Below are 19,454 nucleotides of genomic sequence, written 5' to 3' on the forward strand. Positions count from 1 at the left end.
TAAAGGCTGGCTCAGCAGAAAGCTGCCTGCCAATTAGATTCCGTTATTGGAGGCGCTGCTCCGTGCTGGAGACTGTCAGATTGGCCCTGTCACAGTCTGCCAGCTTCACATCATACCTGCACTTTTTAGTCCCTTTATCTCTTACATGTTCTCCTTTGTGCATCCTGTTTGAATTTTCATCACACATTACTTCTTCTTCCCCCCTCCTCTCTCTCTTTTCCCCCTCACCCAGTCTCCCTCTCCTCTCAGCAAATTCCTGAGTGACTGACTGACTGTAGCGTACAGCTGGCTCGACTTATTCCCGACCCCCAGTCTGCTTGATTAGCTTTGGTTTTGTGGCCTGAGGGCTTTAAAGCCCTGTCTGTTCATCTAAAGCTGCCAAAGAAACACCAGCGTTGTGCAAACCCAACTGAAGTGGAAAAAGACTCTTAATGTGTTCAAGTGGCCATGGTTATTTGGCTCTCAAATGTTTGGAAAGGGCCGTTTGATGGGGGAAACGATATAATGAAGCGATGCAAGTCGATCAAATAATGCAGGTTTGGTTGATATCACCAGTAAAAGCTGTTGAATGGGATCATATTTGTAGTGTACCTGTTCTCACTTGTCTTACCTCTTTTCTTTGTGCCCTTCCCTCTCATCTCCCCCCTCTCTCTCCTACAGTTCAGTCCTGTAACGTCAGGTGTATGAATGGAGGCAGCTGCGCGGAAGACTCATGCTCCTGCCCGAAAGGCTACACAGGCAGCCACTGTGGACAACGTGAGTAGAACGCTCCTGCTCAGTCAGCACACTGGGACGTGTCTGTGTGTGGGGGTAGTTGAATGGTGTCACCTGCTTGATTATAGAGTTATAAGGAGCAGATGTCAGAAGATAACAAGCGATAGAAATCCTGAATCCAGTTTTACAAAATTATTCATATTTCTGTCATTATACATGCAGCAAAAGTTTTACATTTAGGACCTTTAAAAATTGTCCAACTTTTTGTGAGCTTGGCAAAAAAGTCCCCATTGGTCCAGCCTCCACTTGCAGCATGTACAATCAGAAAGTCAGTACACTCCTACGTTCAAACCTCGGTTCGGACGTAGGAGGCCTTTCTGTGTGGACTTTGCGTGTTCTCCCCGTTAACGCGTGGGTTCCCTCCAGGTACTCCGGCTTCCTCCCACAGTCCAAAGAAATGCTCGTTAATTGGTGACTGTAAATTACCCATATAGGCGTGGGTGTGAGCGTGAAAGATTGTCTGTCTCTGTGTGTCAGCCCTGTGATTGACTGGCGATCAGTCCAGGGTGTACCCCGCCTCTCGCCCAATGACAGCTGGGATAGACTCCTGCCCCCTGCGACCCTGAATAGGATAAGCGGTATAGATAATGGACGGATGCTTGGATGGGTCAAACAAAAATAATTGAGGTTTTAGAGGTAACTTTTAGGGTAGAGTAAAATTTTAATTGCGGCATGACTTGAAGTCAAGTTGTGTCATTGACTTAAGAAAGTCATCAGTAAAAGTCCTGACATATCTTAGTAATGATGCAATACAGTGTGTGTTCATGTGTTGGAGATTACAAGATGAAGTCGTCTGAAAGTTTATGAAAATCTGTGTTTCTGTTACTGTGAAAGAAAATGTAGAAAATAAGCGACAGTGTGTTCTTCCCTGTGAGTTAATCTCTCTTCCTCTGTCTCCTGTAGCTGTGTGTGAGAACGGCTGCCAGAACGGCGGGCGCTGCATCGGACCCAACAGATGTGCCTGTGTGTATGGTTTCACTGGCCCGCAGTGCGAGAGAGGTGAGAGCTGATACTCTTTTTTTATCCTGATACAGTGTATTATGACTCTCATCTGTCCTGTCTGTTTGTAGAGATATAATAGAGGCCGGCTGGTATTAGAGCTTGCTTAGCATTTTAGATGGAAAGCCAAACAGTTTACAAGCTGGGTTTTATTTTGGTCGTCTGAAACATTTGTTGGTGGATTCCCTGTCCTGTTGATGTCAGCAATTTAGTTGTTTTAAAAAATATTATCATAACTGAAGAATAAAAATCACCACTACAATTTTGTTCTTAAAAAGAAGCTTTTCTTGTTAAATATAATCCCATTGTATGAAGCTGGACTCAAACAGCCTCGGAGAGTCAACCGATCCAGGATTGGCCGGGATGGAAGCCAAGCAGTCAGTGTGGAGGGGTGGCAGACCATAGTGTGACCCCGCCTTTTTTATCAATAGACTCCTTACTCCCACACATACTCTAATGTTAAGCAAGATATCAAACCAGGACGCCTTTGATGTGGCCGTGCGGCCATGACTGTTCCTCTGAGTCCAGACGTACTCTGTTAGGTTGTTTGGTGCTTGGTTAGCGTTCAGACTCCTCTGACGTGGATGACTTCATACAGTCGGCTCAGACAGACTGTGGGTGTTCGGCTCCTGGGTTTTGAGCAGAGACCTGAGGTATGTGTGCGGTGGGTGGGGAAGTGATGGCAGGGTGTTGGACGTAGGTGGCAGATGAAAAAATGAACTGATGGCTTCACTTCGTTTCCGATCACCTCAGTTCACCTTTTCAGAGACGGAGAAGAATCTGTAAACTCACCTTTCTGTGACCTCACAGTCCACCTGCTGTTTCCTACAGTGAAGGAGAGGAAGTTCTTGGCCTGTAATTTCCCTCACCTCATTCATCTCAGCCTTTCTTCTGCATTCCTTTCCCCACCTGTTTACTTGTTTAAAAAACAGCTTTAAACACTCATCTTGTTTTTTTTTCAAATAATATCCTCCAGATTTAGCTAAATCTTCCTCTTTTGTCCACTTCTTCAGAAGCTGCTGGCTTCCCCCTTTTCTAACTCTACACTTTTTTAGCCTTCTTCGTGGTACCGCCTGTTTCTCGACAGAACTGTGGGGTCTTGTTTTGATGGAAAACACAACATTTTGGGGGCTGCGTTCGTCAGGGGGAATCTGTAAGACATCTGGCAAGAAATACCACCCCCCCTCCACCCCCCAAAGGACTAACAGAATAGACTTTCTTTGTGTGATTGCGGACACTTCCTGATGAGGAGTGTAGTGGAGGAAGGTAGGGAGACCAGAAAGGGAGGAGAGGAGGTACAGGGTGAAACAAAAATGGCATACCCAGCTGTGTACACAAAGCTTGGTGGAGGGGAGTACAAACACGACATGTTGGAGAAACACATATAAATCTTTGTTTGTGTTTTTTTGGTGCCAAAATATTGTTCAGAGAGAAAAGGGAGATTTTTCAGATTAACTGCATAACTAATGGGGATTTACACAGATTATCTGAACGTATGTAAACATTAAACATATGTAAACATTAAAATCAGAACTCCAGGGTGTACCCCACCTCTTGAACATTGACAACTGTATCGGCTCCAGCACCCCATGACCTTGAACCAATGACTGTATATACAGATGGACGACGCGTCTCCATCTGCTCTCACTGTACAACATTTAAGCCAAAATAGCCCCCGTGACGGGCACTGCCATCTTGTGATGGTGACGTCATTTGGAGCCAGAGCTGAGCAGTAGAGATCGGTGGGTGGAGCCGACGTAGCTAACCGCTAACCAAAACACACACATAACAAAAAGCTTAACACAACTGTTTGCACACTGACAAAAAGAAAAATCATTTTTAAATCGTAGACACTAAATATCATTTATCTGTTCAACAACTTTGATAAATGACCAGTGTGTCATGGATATTAGGTTTGGCCTGAAAAAGATGGAGTGTCCCTGCTGTAACCTTTGGTGTTCTCACATCTCTAGTGCATATTGTGGTTTCACTGATTGAGTCCGAGAGTCCATGAGTCAGTAGATTTACTGTGTGAGTCAGCGAGATGACTGCTGGTGAACGATGACTATAAAGCAGTGAAAGTCAACCAGTATGGGTTAACTGGGTGTGCAGGGTAATCATCATGGGAATCCTTCGAGTGTTTGTGGTTTTGTGTGCGCGTGCGGATATTTGTGTGTAGCTCAGTGTGCGTGTGCCTGTGGCTCGCTCACTTTGGGGAGTGTATTAAGAGTTAGTCATTCCTCCTTAAATCAAAATAAGATTAACCACCATCTCCGCCATGAGTTCCCTGTCATTAATTACTTAGAACTCTACCTGTACGTGAGCTTGTTGTTAGCCATGCTAGCGGTTGTGTCTCCATGGTAGTGTTGTGTAAATTCACTTTGCATTCATGCTTCCACCAATTCACCAAAGGGAGTTGTGCTGATGAGTGCACACGAGCTTTGGTCCAATAAGCTGGCTGTCCACCAGCTCTCCTCGGCCCAGTTCGTCTCAGTGGACCCACAAAGCCTCTGTGTTCGGTCCCGAAATCCAGCCCGCGGTCCAGTCCAGAGCAAACAACCATTAATCGCAGAGGAGCAATTCTGCCCCCCCACAGGCGGTGACGTCAAGGGCAGTTTGAGGTGCTTGAAGTGAGGAGGCTGTTACTATTTGTGCTCTGTTTACTCTGGATAAGAGTGGACAGAACATGGCTGAACAGCATGTCACTCAGTAAAAACAATTCCCTTGTAGAATTTAGTTTGAGTCAGCATGTTCGCAGGCATCTTAAAGGGCCAGTTTGCTGATTTTCAACCTCAGTGTTATCATGCTTTTAAATGGCTAATGCCATTATGGTTGGAAAAAAACTGCAATTTCGCTCTGTGCCTTTGGAGGACGCTTTCCGCTTCTCCAATGGGCCCTGGAAAACCTCCGCCAGACTACGTAAAACGCGTCATCTGGCGGAGGCCAGGGAGCTCGCTAAACACTTCCTCAATCTAGGACGCCCGCCTCCGATGTCATGTCTCGTTCAAAATCGTCAGGTTTGAAATGTAGACTGCAGACCTGAAGATTTTTTAGACCATCCACCGGTATATTCTCGCCGTATTTCGGATTCTTTTCGGAGCCATTCCCCGCAGCGATCAATGTCCTTTACTGGAAAACAATAGTATTTCACTCCAGCGTCTCTTGCTGGGCTGTTTCCTAACAGAGGGAGGGGCGCAATGCACGCTGGGTGTTGTAGGATTACAGTAATTACTATCGATTACAGAGAACACCAGCTTTGACTGACAGTGGCTTTTTCCAGGGGAAAATTGCTCCTTTAAATATGATTTACAACAAGTCCATAAAAGTCTTTAAATTTAATTGTAAGTCAGCATGATGTAGGCCCAACATGTGTGCTTTCTGCTGCAAATCTATCAGCGCTTTACAATCCTACAACATAATGTTTTAATCCATCACCAGAATTGCGTCTCTCGAGGCTAACATGATGATTCAGACACTGTTAACGATCTGAATGAAACCATCATTTAGTGGATAAAGTGTGATTAGGTGGACCCCACTTTTTCACGAGCATCTTTTACCGTCTGGTTTTCATAAGAGCTCTAAATTTTGATTTTCCATCTGAAAAAAAAAAAACAGAGTCGAGGAAATTATTCACCAGCGCCAAGGCCAAATGTTGAGGCTCCGGTTTGTTCAAATCAATATTTGAGTAGCCTCATGGGACGGCGATGACGGCTGTCTTTGATCCGGCCTGATGAAAAATGGGCTGAATTACTCTCGCTGCAGCTCAGAGAGCACTACAAAGAATTCCCCCTTGCTGAATAACTAACATTTCCCATGAGTGGTAGTTGTTGATGGAGTCTGGAGCCCAGTTGCCTGCCTGTGTTTCTTTTTTTTGCCCGGCGGTGTCTGCGTTCAATTGAGTCGGCGTTATTGTTCCAGTGCTGGACTGAGCTGTGGCAGGAAGTCTCCCGAAGCGGACAGAAATAGCCGAAGAAGTCAGGAGAGAGTTGGCGGCACAATGGGTGCAATATAGACACAAAGTACGGACTTGATGCTATGAGATATGACGTCATGTTCCAACCAGAACAGATAAGCAAAGTTATTGTCTTGATAATAACAATTAAGAGTTGATTAAATGTACAGTTAGCTAGCTGTCGACATCGCTAGACTTCTAAGGGCTTATCTCTCCCGTTGCCGCTCTCCCACAGTTGTTATCCCCTGTACATACAGTATGTGTGTGTTACGTTCGGGTGACTGCTTTTGGTGTGGAAGAAAAGAAAGGCGCGGCGTCTTTGAGGAGCGATAAGGGATAAAGGAAAAGAGTGATTTCAAGCTTGTTGATAATGGCGCTGATAAGACTAACAGAGACTGCTATGGTTGGCTATAATCGAGTTAGCCTCCCAGATACACAGGCGGGCACACACTCACACACACACAAACAAACGAGCCCACACATTTGAATCATTTATTTATACCCACATCAGCAGAAGGACAAACAACGCGAGCAATCAGAAATTCCACAAGACCCGCCAGACATGTGCTCGGGCCGCACAAACACGGACACACAAACGCACACATGTGCACAGAGGATAATTAGAAAAGTTCTCAATAGGTTGTAACAGCATGACGTTTAGGCTCGGAGCACATCGTCCAGCTGTATAAAGTCTACAGAGGAGAATTCATGCATGCACACCCAGAGGCAAGCGCGCAATGTGTTTACATGTTTCATCACTTTATTCGTTTGACCTCTCGTCGTAGCAAAGTTTGTATAAGTGATGTTATCTTCATTTTCATGTGATCAGCTCATATTTCAAGTGTCTTATCTCCCAGACGTCCTCCCGGGTGTTTTATAAATACTTCAGCAGTTATTCATGAATCTGAAATGGGATTTTTCCTCTTTCTCCCTCTCCCAGCGCTCAGGTCAAGGTCTTCCTTGATCTCACAGCCGCGCGGGGTGGATGTGAAAATGTTTTGAGAGAAAGCTTCCAGACAGGCCGAGATGTTTTCTCACTTCAGCCTTTACAGTATTTTATCTTCCTTTCATCGGAGCGTAGAGCAATAAAGCCTTTGATGGGTGATCACATTTTATTTAACAATAACAGATTCTTATGTGTTTGGCTTCACTACAAAAACATCATCTTCTGTGAAGGGTCAGATCCCGTTAGCATCGTCTGATACGACTGTCTGTGGGCTGATTTAGGTGAAAGGTTACAAACTCTCTGGCGGAAAATCCTGGAAGCTTTTCACAGAAATGTTTATTTAATAAAAGTCTTATAAACGTCTAAGAATGAGACAACAAGTCTACCACAAAGACAAGTTCTCACTGCGTTAAGTGTGATGCATGCTTGTGGGTCGAGCAGAGAGGATATGAATGAAACCGGAGAAGTCTGGATGAGACACAGAGAGGAGTAAGGAGCGCGGGGTGGATAGAGGATCGAGGGGCGATTCTAGTGAATGTTTCTAATCTATCGAGCAATTTAAACACTAATTAGACTAAATTACTTCCGAATGTTGTCAGCAGGACGCGGCCAGGATGTTAAACTGCTCTCTTGTCCTGACCTGCCCGCGCCTGTTCTTGAACGTGTCCGGTGAATTTACATGCGTAACGTACAGATGTGCACACACTGATGCACAAGACAAAGTAAAGCCCTACACATGGCCTACATAGGCAGGCTGTTATTTAATGTATGCTTTAAAGGGAGTTGCGACTTCTGCTGCAGTCTCTAGTTTGGCTCGCCGTGCAGCTGGGACAGATGCAGGCATGTGTGTTTACACGGACCAGTATGCGCTTTCTTGTGTACAGACAAGAGGCGGCAGCGTTTGATAAATTGTATGCATATATATTTAATTTAGCGCACATGAATTCACTGCCGGACTTGGCAGCTGTGCTCGACTGTCGAGTACGGCTTGATGATCAGAGTGTGGGAAAGTCCAGTCTCCTCTGAGAGGATGATTTTTTTCTGAGAATCCTCGACTTAAGAGCTGGAAGTGCCATACATTTTTTCTTCGTTATTTTCCTTCTAATTTTTTCTTCTTCGCTGTCCGTTTGACAAACTGTCTGGACTAAAACTATTAAAAACACATCAGTGAGCCACATTGTTTTCTTTGTTCCTTTATTACACTGCAGTTTGCCTTCAGTCAGTTGCACATGCACACTTGAGGCGGACAAAACAGCCCCCTACAAAAGCACTAGTTAGCTCTGTTAGTGCAGTGTTTGCTAGAAACGATAGCACCTAGCTGTTAAAGAAAATTACTCACCATTTTCTAACCTGAAACTATATATTTGAGAGTGCTTTTAAAGGTTTATGTCCTCAGTAGGAACCAGCAGGCGTTGGGAGTGTCACAGAAAGGTAGTGAAGTTGAGAGTTCATGTGCTTTTCTGAGGTGCGTCTTGTATTAGAGCTCAGAACATGAGTAAACGCATGTGGTGTATAGGTCACCACTTCTCTGTGCCAACCCGGCCACGTGAAGATGGAAGATCAAAAAAGCAGCTGATAGTCGGGAGAGAGTGAAAGACAGACGGACAGGAAGGCCCTAAAGTGGGCAGAGAGAAACGAAGACAGATGGGTGAGAGGGAGAGCTGGCGTGAGCCCCAACCTGCACTCTGCATGCTCGCATTGACCTACTTTACTTTCCTCTCTCTTTTTTTTCTCTCTCTTTCTTTCTGCGTCTCCAACTCTTTGCCCCTTTCTCAGTGATCCCCTTTCATCTAGCACAAGGAACCAATAAGTCTGCAGAGAAACTCCCACCAGACACCACCACTGACTTCTATCTTTCCATCTCGCTCCGTCCTTCAGGGCTGAGCGGGCCGCTCTCTTTCTCCTCGTCTCACTGTCACAGCCTTGGCTAGCCAACCGTACAGTTTGTCTTTCATCTCCACTGCGACAATCTAACAATCGACTGTTTTAATGAAGGCTGTATTAAGTTTGGCGCCACTGCAGAGGACTTAATAAGGGTTTCTCCCACAATGGAAGCCATCATTAGGCTGTATGTGATTGAAAAGGCGAACACGGTATTGCTGAAATGGTTTCAGCATGAGGTCACCGTGCATGATTTGTAAAGTGCATTTAACGAGATTATGCCACAGTTTCACTGGCAAGCAGCTCTGCGGCGAGGAGGCAAGGTGATCAGTGAAGACATTCTGTTCTCAAATGTGTTTGTTTGCTGCATCTGGTTGCAGTTTGTGTTGACAAATGATAGGATGTGCAGTTTTAGATCTTTCCATCACTTTTGTTTCACTTGCAACTTGTGTTTATTGCAAAGTCACGCAAAGTTGCGACGGGTGTTTTTGCACACAGAAGTGCCTTGTGAAAACAAAGTGACGTACAAATGCATCAAAATGTCATATAAATTTTGAATGAGCATCATGGGGTGGTTGTTATCGTCCACCACACTGCCATTAGCTGAGCGGACTGCCTCATAGATGGAAACAGGAACCACCACTGTTTAGCCGACCACCAACTCCTAGTTAAAGAACGGGAATGTGCTTCAGTTTGTCAATCCAGCGGGTTAACTTATTATTACAGAGACTAAATACATAGCAGTCATTCCAATGTTATTGCTAAGCTGAAAGAAAGAAACTGTTTCTGTTTGCAGTTCAATCCGTGCTGTTAAAAATGCCTGAAATCACGCGTCATGACCGCGATGATCCCCCATGCTGCTACCAGTTCTCATATTGTTCCGCTTAGGTCCTGGTGAAACCTGCTACTTGTAAATGCTCCTCTGTGAGAGCCAATTGTTGATCCAAAGACACAATTAAACAACAAGCACATGCCTGAGGGTCCAGTGAGTCATCTATGTAAATCATTCTTAAACGATGTGCCAACGTGTTTCCACATCATTCCTCTGTTTGCTGTTTGAGTGAAATTAAAAGAGTCAAAAGAATGACTGACTCAGAAATTACAGGAACAGTTCCTTCTGCTTGAGGAAGAAATTTCTCACTTATGTAGTTAATCTGGTTTCATTTAAAGCTGCGCCAGATGTGTTTGAGGAAATGAATCACTGTTTTATCCCTGAATCGATCAAATGTTAAATCAGTCACCTACTAACAAAGGATTCCCGCCTCTTTCCCTCCACAGACTACAGGACCGGGCCATGTTTCACGCAGGTGAACAACCAGATGTGTCAGGGCCAGCTCAGTGGGATCGTCTGCACCAAAACCCTCTGCTGCGCCACCATTGGTCGAGCCTGGGGCCACCCTTGCGAGCAGTGCCCCGCCCAGCCACACCCCTGCAGGCGAGGCTTCATCCCCAACATCCGCACCGGAGCCTGCCAAGGTCAGAGTGGAGCAAAGTCATAAGCTTCTTTTTTTAAAGATGATCTTTTTGTCTTTTGGTTTTATTGTATCGGACAGCTGAAGAGAGACAGGAAATGTGGGGAGGAGAGAGCGGGGGGTGACATCCAATGATCGGCTGACGAGAATCAAACATGCGATCAGTGTGTCGAGGACTGTTCGAGCCCAGATATAGCCCAGATGTAACCTTCTTTTAACTCCTTTTTAACAGTAATAAGTGAGGACACACAAATAGGCAGCCACATATGATAAACACTGTAGCCATTACTTTATCTGTCATCATCTCAGCTGCAGTTCCTGCTCACAACACCCTCGAGGATGTTTACGTGTAGACAGGCGGCCGGATACAAGCTTGTATTTTCCTGTTGAGGTTTTATTCAGGAGAAACTGCGCGCATGCACATCTGTATCCCAGTGCTGTCTGCAAAAACATCCTTCGTAAGCTCAAAATATGAGCGCATCTTCATGTTGCTCAAACTCGTATGATACAAATGAAAGAATATCATTGTGTGTGTATAAATCAAAAGCTATCAGCTAAAAGCGTCCATAGAGTGGACATTATAAGTCAGAAATCTGAACTGAGATTGACCTTCTTTCAACAACATTCATGCTGCTGGTGTCCCAAAACCCCCTCAGAGCAGCCCAGACTCTCTCCGCATGCCTCTATAATGACCCATGGCCCTGCCCAGACTATGCAATAAGACTGCATTAATATATGACACATGCTGAGGTCGTGTCCCTCGTTAAATGAGACCAGCCAGGCTCCTTGTTGCCTCAGTCCTGCTCCTCATGCACGGACACACCCAGCGGCACCCTGGGCTGATTGTGATGGCTGTTATCTTACTGAGGCGTCACAGAGGGAGCACATTTACGTGTTAACATTTACATTTAAAAGTTACACGTGGTGAATCTATACTTTATCGTCTGTTGATACCACGGCGAAAATCGATAGATCAAGTTCGCAATGACAGATAAAGTCTGAATCTCTGCCCACGTTTCCCGTTGTCCCCACCCTCCAGCGAATAACTAACAAATTAAGTGAAACAAAACGGCCATTCGGTCCAGTTTCTTATGCTGCTATAATGAACTAAGAGGCTCGGATTTTGTGCCGGCACGATGTGATAATGCAATCAGGGACAAATCAATTTTTTGTGTGCATGGGCCTGTTTGGTTTCATCGAACTGGGTGGAGCGGCCCAGTTGTGTTTATTTAGTTCAAGTGCTGCAATCCAATGTTGCAATGCAAGATAATCATTTTTATAGCTTTAGTTGTTGCAAAGGCGAAGACACGAAGCTGTCAGAAGCGCCATCGACCTTTTTATTAGCTGCTCCGAGGTGCTTATTTGGATCCCTAAAGTATCAGCGTTATACTGGGAATGATTTAAAATTAGTTAGATGCAAAAACAACAACAATCAAATTACACTGATGGTTATGATCTCTTCAGCATCTGAAGTGTTTTACAAATTCAGGGGGGAATTCAGGAAAGGATTGCGCTGCTTTTGCACCCGCGAAAAACTTGACATCAAAAACTCTGCCTCATTCTCCGAGCACACGCAGAGGGTTGAAGGCACACCAAAGTGCGCTGGACTGCAAACAGCGTCTTTAAAATGAGTCATTATGCAGACATTCAGCCCCTTTCTATACAGATAAGCCTCGTGGCAACAAGCACCTAATTCATAAACGCCAGCGCTAACAGCACCAGCAGTACCGCCTGCAGAGAGCTGGTGGTAACTGCAGCGCACCTATAAAAAGACTGTCACGCTCTGAGTTGATCATGACGACAGTTCCACCTTTTGTGTGATCAAAAAATGTATTTGTCTGTAAAAACAATCTGTTAGTAATATATTGTCATTATAAGACCAATCAGTCCGGGGCTGCGCGAGGCTCAACCCCGGCACATGGGCACACTTTGTCCACATGTGTGGAGGAGGTCTGGAGCCGTTACGCATGATGGGGATTATTAAATGGCCGAGCTGCTGTTGCGTGCTCGTTTATAAAAATGAAGCTGCGTTAAAGAGAGTGAAACTAGTAAACACCTGTTGAGTCTGGACTCGTCTCCCTGCTCATCATTAATCTGTGCATGGAGTTCAGATCCATCTGTGTGCGCTCACCTAACACCTGAGAGCGCAGCTAGGCGCGCAGCAGAGAGGAGGTGCAGACAGCTCCTCTTCACAATCAGACACGAAATAAGAGCAAACTGCACGGATCTGCGAAACTTTATGGACGTTTTTGTGCTTGAATATAATCAGTGCAATTTGCTTTGTGAATCGGACCTTGAGACAGAGCGGATATCGGGGGCAAATTAGTTTATTCCTTCCTTTGTTCTGGAAGAGTTTTTCGAAACTGGTTCATAATTTCATCGCTGGAAAATATCCTGTTTATACAAGCAATACTCTGTCTGACAAACAGATGTGTTAAAACACACAAAAGGTATGTAGCTCAGAGTTCCACAAGATAAAGTAATACCACAATCCATCCAGCATTATGTGTAAGTCTGTATACATTATTTATGAGGGAAATTCAAAAAGGTAACACATCTGGGATCGGTCACTGGTTTGTATTTAGCTCCGCAGCTTCCTGTCTGTCTGCTCATATGTTCGAGGTTTGCCAGTGTGAGACACTCACTCATCTCTGTGTGACTCAAATACCTCCTCTCTTACTCTCTCTGCTTTTTTGTTATCTGCCCTCACTTTAACTCTCCCCACACACACACACACACACACACACGCATACCAAAGACACCTAATCACGAGTGAGCCTAGAGCAACGTCTTGCTGGCAGCAGTACAAAGAACACCTGACCGTGAATCCAAATGTAAGGACTGCAGGCTCCACATCAGGATGTTGGCTGCTCTATACTTTTTTCTTCTCTCTCAGCCTTTGGCGTAGAGAGTTCCTCAACACCAGACGGTATTTTCAGCATGCTTGAGAAGAAGCAGAGATTGAATGTTTGAAAATGATTAGAAACAGGCTGTGTATTATGGCTGTGTGCAAGGAGGAGTTTACATGTGTGCAGTACAGCTGCACTGTCACTGCACTGGCTGACTCTTAGGTGACTGTGTGTGTACGTGCTTGTGTGTAGGTATATTCCAGAGAATTCAGTCTTTCTTACAGGATCCCGCCCACTCTCATGTCCCCAATACTGGTAAAAGTGACTCACATTGAATGCTGGGAAAAAAACTACATTTAAGAGGTCATTTCCCGTTTAAACATGAGCTGGAGAGGGTTTTTCTGGAAGTGGTCTTAGACATCACAGCCAGCGCCAAGTTACCAATCATTTTAACCTCGTTACCTTTGCGAAACAGTAGAAGAGAAGTACGCAAAACAAAACTGAAAGAGTGGAAGAAACACGCTCTATCTTTGAAGCATAGTTAATAGATGATTTCAGTGAATTAAAAACATGTGATGCAGTAAACCAATGCCCTGCAGTAAGTAATCAAAGGAAATGTTATCTTCTTTTGCGTCTTCTTACCAATGTCCGTGTTTTTCCTTCCCTCTTCGTCTCTCAGATGTGGACGAGTGCCAGGCAGTGCCAGGTCTTTGCTCTGGAGGTAACTGCATCAACACTGTGGGCTCCTACGAGTGTAAATGTCCTGCAGGCCACCGTCAGAGTGAGACCAGCCACAAATGTGAAGGTGAGTCAGATCTGAAGAAAGATCGGAGATTTAACACGAGGAAATGTGAAACAAAGCCTTATTATGAAGAGCGAAGGTGTTACAGTCTTCATGAAAGGATTTGACTTACTTTTGTAAAAAAAAAAAATGACCATGAGGACTGGCGGCCATCTTTGATTTGCAATTATTTTCTAAATGCCACTGACTTCCTGTTAGCTTAATCATTTAGACTGTCAATGATTTTTTTTTTTAAAGAATCAGATTAAAAAAGTCTCCACATTTATAAATATGAAGCAAAGAAAACCTTTTGTTAGCATTTTAAAGCTACAAACTTTAGCCGTTTTTTGGATAAAGGGAGGCTATTATGCTAATATCAAGCTTCATATTTCACTCTGTGATACCTGTGGAGTAGCTTAGCATAATTTACAGTTAAAAGAACTCATCATTTTTCTCACACTGCTGCTCTGTGCAGGCCCTCATACAGCCGCCGCCTGAAACGACTCAGTCAGCTCTGTCTCTTTAAGAAACCCCGCCCCTACAAGCACTCCTTTCTCCGATTGGCCAGCTCTCCGAAGCCTGCGTGTAGAAAAAACTGTGTGAAACCTGGCGTTCACAGCAGCCTCCAACATACTTTTACCTCTTTGAAATTTCACCCACGTTTAGTCTGGACATCCAACATTATATTTTGTATATGTCTTCAAAAGTAAAACAGCAATTATCCCCCTCTTTAAACAATTGGCAGCGCTTCGCAAAATATATCAGTTTTACTTGCAGAGAGTACTTCAGTATGCTAACATATCACCAGTACACAAGACAAAGTGGAGCTTAGATGACATTTTGTTGAGTTAATGGTGAGACAGTCACGGGCCGTGCACTTTATGATAACTGTGGGTTTGGTGGGATCAGTTGTCAAACCTCTGCGGGCGTTTAAAAAAAAGTGACGACGTGTTTGCAGTAAAAGCAGTCTGGACATTCGCACATAAACACATGCACATGGAAACACACGCACACACACGCAGAGCGGATTCACATTACAACGTGATGATTTGGTGGAATTTAAACAATGCCCAGGCTAAACAGTGTGATAGTTAGCCAGGCAGGGGTTGTGTCTGTTGGACTGCAGCCGATGTGTTCTTAGTCTTTTGGGAGGATTACAGAAAGCTCTTAAACTTCTCCAGCCAGATGATATCTCTTCTACTGAGCAAGACCACAGTTCAACAAGCTATTGTAATGCACCAGTGTGTGGATTATCATCTAAATTCTCTTTTTATTAATGGCTACGAAATGCACCAGATACAGCAGGAGTACAACTTTATATATTAGTTTAAAACTTGGATCTCCTACTTCAGATTCATGGGAAGAAATAAGCATGACACACGCACATAAAGATTGATGTCACAGCGAATCAAGGAGGAAATAGAGGGAGGATGATTTCACTAAATGCACCAGAGTCTCAATTTCAGTTGTGGTTTTGGTTGAACGCCACTAAATGTTCAGGACTTAGTGTAAGGGGAGAACTTCCAGAGAGATGCTGAGTAATGCTCAAGGAGATTTGGGTGTGGAGCCACATTCCAGCTGATATTACACAGCACAGAGGCGTGATACTATACGGTACTCAAGGACACGCTGAGAGAAGGTAGAAAACTAACAACCTAATCTCTATTTGTACTACGCTCCGAGTAATATTGACCAATCACGTATCAGCAGGCTGTGGCGTATGCAGGAAAAACAGTCTGTGTGGAGAGCAAAGGCAGGCAGAACGTAATGCGCCCATCAGCGTCATCTGACAACAATTTAGCTTCTTATTAATCTCTATAAACAGACATCTGCATGCTAACAGCTAACAATCTGTTCTAGATCTAAAATTCAACTTGAGACAAACCAGCCTGACACTGTGTCACGAAAGCCGTTCAGAATTCCCGACGTCCTCAAATGCATCAGAAATGATCGATCCGATCTCCGATCAAGAAACGAGCATTTTAAAACTTGGCAAGACCCGTTAAGTAAAGTAAATCACAAGAAAAACTTGCAGGAAAAGGAAGTCTTGACTGGAAGTCGTTTATCGCTAACCGCTTGCTAAACCAGACACGCCTGACATGTTCGCCATTGTCCCCGGAGGCTGTATCGTCTTCAGGCTATCGCCAATGGGATCCGAGCTGGCTCCCAAACCAAATACTAAAGTTTCATTACTTGTTGAAGAAAAACAGCTACTGCTGATTACGTTGGTGATTGATGAGCGACACGGGGAGCAGGAGAAAAACAGCTGGTTCTTAGAGACCCCAAGGTCTTCTTTGGTGACAGATTTGCAACTTAAATTACACACACTCGGCCTCTTTCCATATTTTACAAACATTGTTAGCTGATTTTGTTCAGCAAACGTGATCCTGATCCCAAAATGAATGGAGCTGCCACTAATGACTCCTGATTAATCCCTCTGTTTCTTTAAAACCAACATTTTTCATCCCTAAATGTCAGAAAAAGTCGTTTCTTTCGGTTTCCAATGTTTGAATGGTTCAATTGTTTCATTTGATGTGAAACAAATGGAACAATTTGAGATGCTGGGACCAAACAAAAATAAACTCGATTATCAGTTGATTGATTGTTTATTGAATAACAGATGGCTCTTGTCAGCATTAAACAGCACATTAGGAATATTTAGCTGAAACAGCAAGTTGTTTATCATAATTTATCCAGGGCAAAAGTTAAATATGACGATGTGTCATAAGAATGTACATATGAAAATGTTTATGTACATGACAAGGAGGGACCGTTTGAGAGGGTCTTTTAGGCTTCACTGCTTGTTCAGCTGCTGCTGTTTGGTTTCTCTAAAAGCAGACACGGCTCACACCTGACCTGAACTTTAAACAAGCCCAGTGATGTGGAAAAGCTTCGGCAAATCCTGTTTTAATTATTCAATTAAGGAAATATATCTTGAAAATGATCTGTTTTGCTTTTTTGGTCAAAAATGAATGATGTCAGTCTCCTTCATTCGACCCATGCGGAGCGAGAGGAGAAACAGCTCAGTGGAAACAAAAGAACATTTGTTCGAGAGTGTCTTCAGTCATGCATCAGCAGGAAACCCACGTTTAGTGAAATCTCACAAACAATCAGAGCAGCTCCTCTGGGGAAACGTTTATTGAAATGCCCTTTGAGATAATGAACAAACAGCCTCACTTAGGGAGCTGTTTGGAGCAGTTAAGATGCACTGCAGTTAAGATGTCATGGGTGTCTGATCCTTTTGGGCTCAACAAGGCACCTGGTTTATGGCCTGCTTTTAGCTCAGCCTCTCCTCCTCCCCTCCTCCTCCTCCCTTTTCTGCTTTTTTTTTAGCTTCTCCTTCCATTTTCCTTCCATAAATACAGCCCTTTGGCTTAAAACCAGCTGTTAGTGCTGAACAAAGAAACACTTACGGCATCAGGGAGACTTTCTCATTACGCACACGGACCTCCCCGTTGCTCTGACACTTGCGGATTCTCACGCACTTACGCTGTACAAATACACACACACACAGACAGTTTCACACATCGGTGTTTAGATTAGATGAAACTGGCTAAATTACACACACACTTTATCTAGATTTATTCCCACATTGATGAGTGTTATAGTTATGTACGCACAGTTACACACGGCAGGTTCAGTTGCAGACATTTATCCAGGTGACACACATTTCCTTCCACACACAAAGTCCGTCCCAAAGCGCGCCGTCTGAGTGGAGCGTAATGTCTGGCGCGCTGTTGCTGCTGCTGACACAAGCTTTACTTGGCTGGGCTTTTACAGCCTCACCTAGGCCTTCTGCCGCTGCTGTCAGACAGGAGTCAGCAGGGGAAGAACAGCCGCTCGGCTTCCCACAGCAGGCGCTGCTGCGCGCACTCACACTGAGACGCAGACACATACACACGGAACAGACATTAATAAACGCTCCAAGAAAGACAAACACGAACCCACCCCTCGCTTTTCCAAGTAAAGGTAAAGGGCACACTGTACCGCTGTAATTATGCCCCGCAGCGGTGCAGTAATTACGTATGCGTATAAATAAGCGTGACACATCATAAAAACCAAATACCTTCTGGAACTTCACTTTGGGTCCCCCCGTCATGGAGCATTGAGCCCCCGTCTAGCTGGATAATACAACTTAATGCCATCATAAAGTGTGCCACACCAAGGTGGGCCTGCCAAGCAACGTGACCAGGTACTCAGACAGCATGTTTCTGAGTCAGACGGGGGCCTGTTGGAATTAGGTCAGCTCGTTCCCTTTGAACCAGGGAGTCTTTTGGTTACGCCATTTAATCGCCATTTGTAGATTAGAAATAATTGTAGATAATAATCAAACCACATGCTGAGCCGTTTTAATAAATATGTTTTGCATTTTAATATCGTTCGAGGGTTTTTGTGACTGGGATCATTTTATCCCTAACTGTTTGGGGACCTCATAAGAAAGCTTTGTTGTCTTAACTTATTGTACAAGTTGTTTGAGTTTTCAGAAATGATACCACTGATTATTTTCTATTTATCTGCATGATACCCAACTGATAGTTTCAATACCAAAATTTTTTTGACACCTTAGTTTGAGGAATATGAACAAAAGAAGCTAAACTCTTTAAATGTTAGACGCTACATAATCTCAAGCAGCCAAACCAAATGTTAAAATGACTCAAGTTATATTAAAATCAGTAGATATCTGATTAGAGACCAAATATAGAAGACTACAAATCTCAGAGGGCCTTCAATGCTTGTGCTTATATAGTTCTCTCTGTGCAACACACACATTTTAGTCGATCACAGGGAGCACCAACTGGGATTTCAACGTTGGTGGAAATCAGGTCTGAACGTCTAAGACCTCATTTCAACCTTTTTTCAACCGGCTATGTTTACGACATCAACGTGTCTGAAACACATTTTTGTTTTATGATTGAGTTCATTTGTTCATTTTAGCAATAAAAGGGTGATGATTGTAGCGGCATTTCTCCACAATCATTTTGCAGTAGTGGATGAAATCCGGTCCACACATAGACGTAATTTTAACACATTTTATTTGTCATACAAAAATCATAAACACGGTGCTTTATTTGACTGTGTGATGTTAACAAGAAGGTTCAGGGATAAAGGAAGCTGTGTTAAACATTCCTCAAAGAAGAAGAAAAAATGAGGCTGTGCAGCTCTGACTATGAAGGCAGAATAACCCAGGATGGTGACGTAGTTGATTAATACCTGATGGAAATTCGTTACCTCAGGAGACTTCAGTGGCCCACGGTAATGAGTGCTGGGTTTGAATGCAAGCGTCGTGAGTTCAAGTCCAACGCCACCCATTGGTGACTGTGATGCACTGCTCACTTATTCAATCACTTTAGCCGCAATATGACTTTAAAATTGCCGTCAATGTGTGGTGAAGCAGGTGAAATCTGGTCTAAACATTTACGTTTAATAAATGTCTTAAAATAGTCGGTGAAAAAACGTTCACTTTTGAACCAGTTTTAAACGTCTTTTCAGCGGAAAAATGCTCACTGGGATGCTCAGCTCTGCCACAATGTTGTGTTTATTTAGACTATTTGTTTTATTTATTGTGTTGTAAGAGATGCGAAAATGTGAGCCGTGGTATTAATATTAACTGTCTGCTTGTGTGTCAGATATCGATGAATGCAGCACCATCCCTGGTGTGTGTGACGGAGGAGAATGCACCAACACCGCTGGTAGCTACGTCTGCACCTGTCCACGGGGCTACGTCTCCAGCACAGATGGCTCCAGATGTGTGGGTGAGTCTCACACACATATACAAACACATTTTCAGCATCTCTCTCTC

At 44.0% G+C, this 19,454-nt stretch overlaps 1 protein-coding gene across 1 annotated transcript in view; it reads left to right on the plus strand.

The window, feature by feature from the left end:
- fbn2b (fibrillin 2b) overlaps positions 1 to 19,454 on the plus strand; it is a 59,873-nt gene that overhangs the window by 14,762 nt on the left and 25,657 nt on the right. The window contains exons 4-8 of the mRNA XM_069679663.1: positions 661 to 756; positions 1,678 to 1,773; positions 9,831 to 10,028; positions 13,553 to 13,678; positions 19,282 to 19,407. Of these exons, the coding sequence (XP_069535764.1) occupies positions 661 to 756; positions 1,678 to 1,773; positions 9,831 to 10,028; positions 13,553 to 13,678; positions 19,282 to 19,407 (642 nt within the window). The remainder of the gene's footprint in view (positions 1 to 660; positions 757 to 1,677; positions 1,774 to 9,830; positions 10,029 to 13,552; positions 13,679 to 19,281; positions 19,408 to 19,454) is intronic.

Source organism: Semicossyphus pulcher, unplaced genomic scaffold (assembly GCF_022749685.1).
Source record: "Semicossyphus pulcher isolate SPU_LCO1_2020_fin unplaced genomic scaffold, fSemPul1.0.p SCAF_4, whole genome shotgun sequence".
Taxonomy (NCBI): domain Eukaryota; kingdom Metazoa; phylum Chordata; class Actinopteri; order Labriformes; family Labridae; genus Semicossyphus; species Semicossyphus pulcher.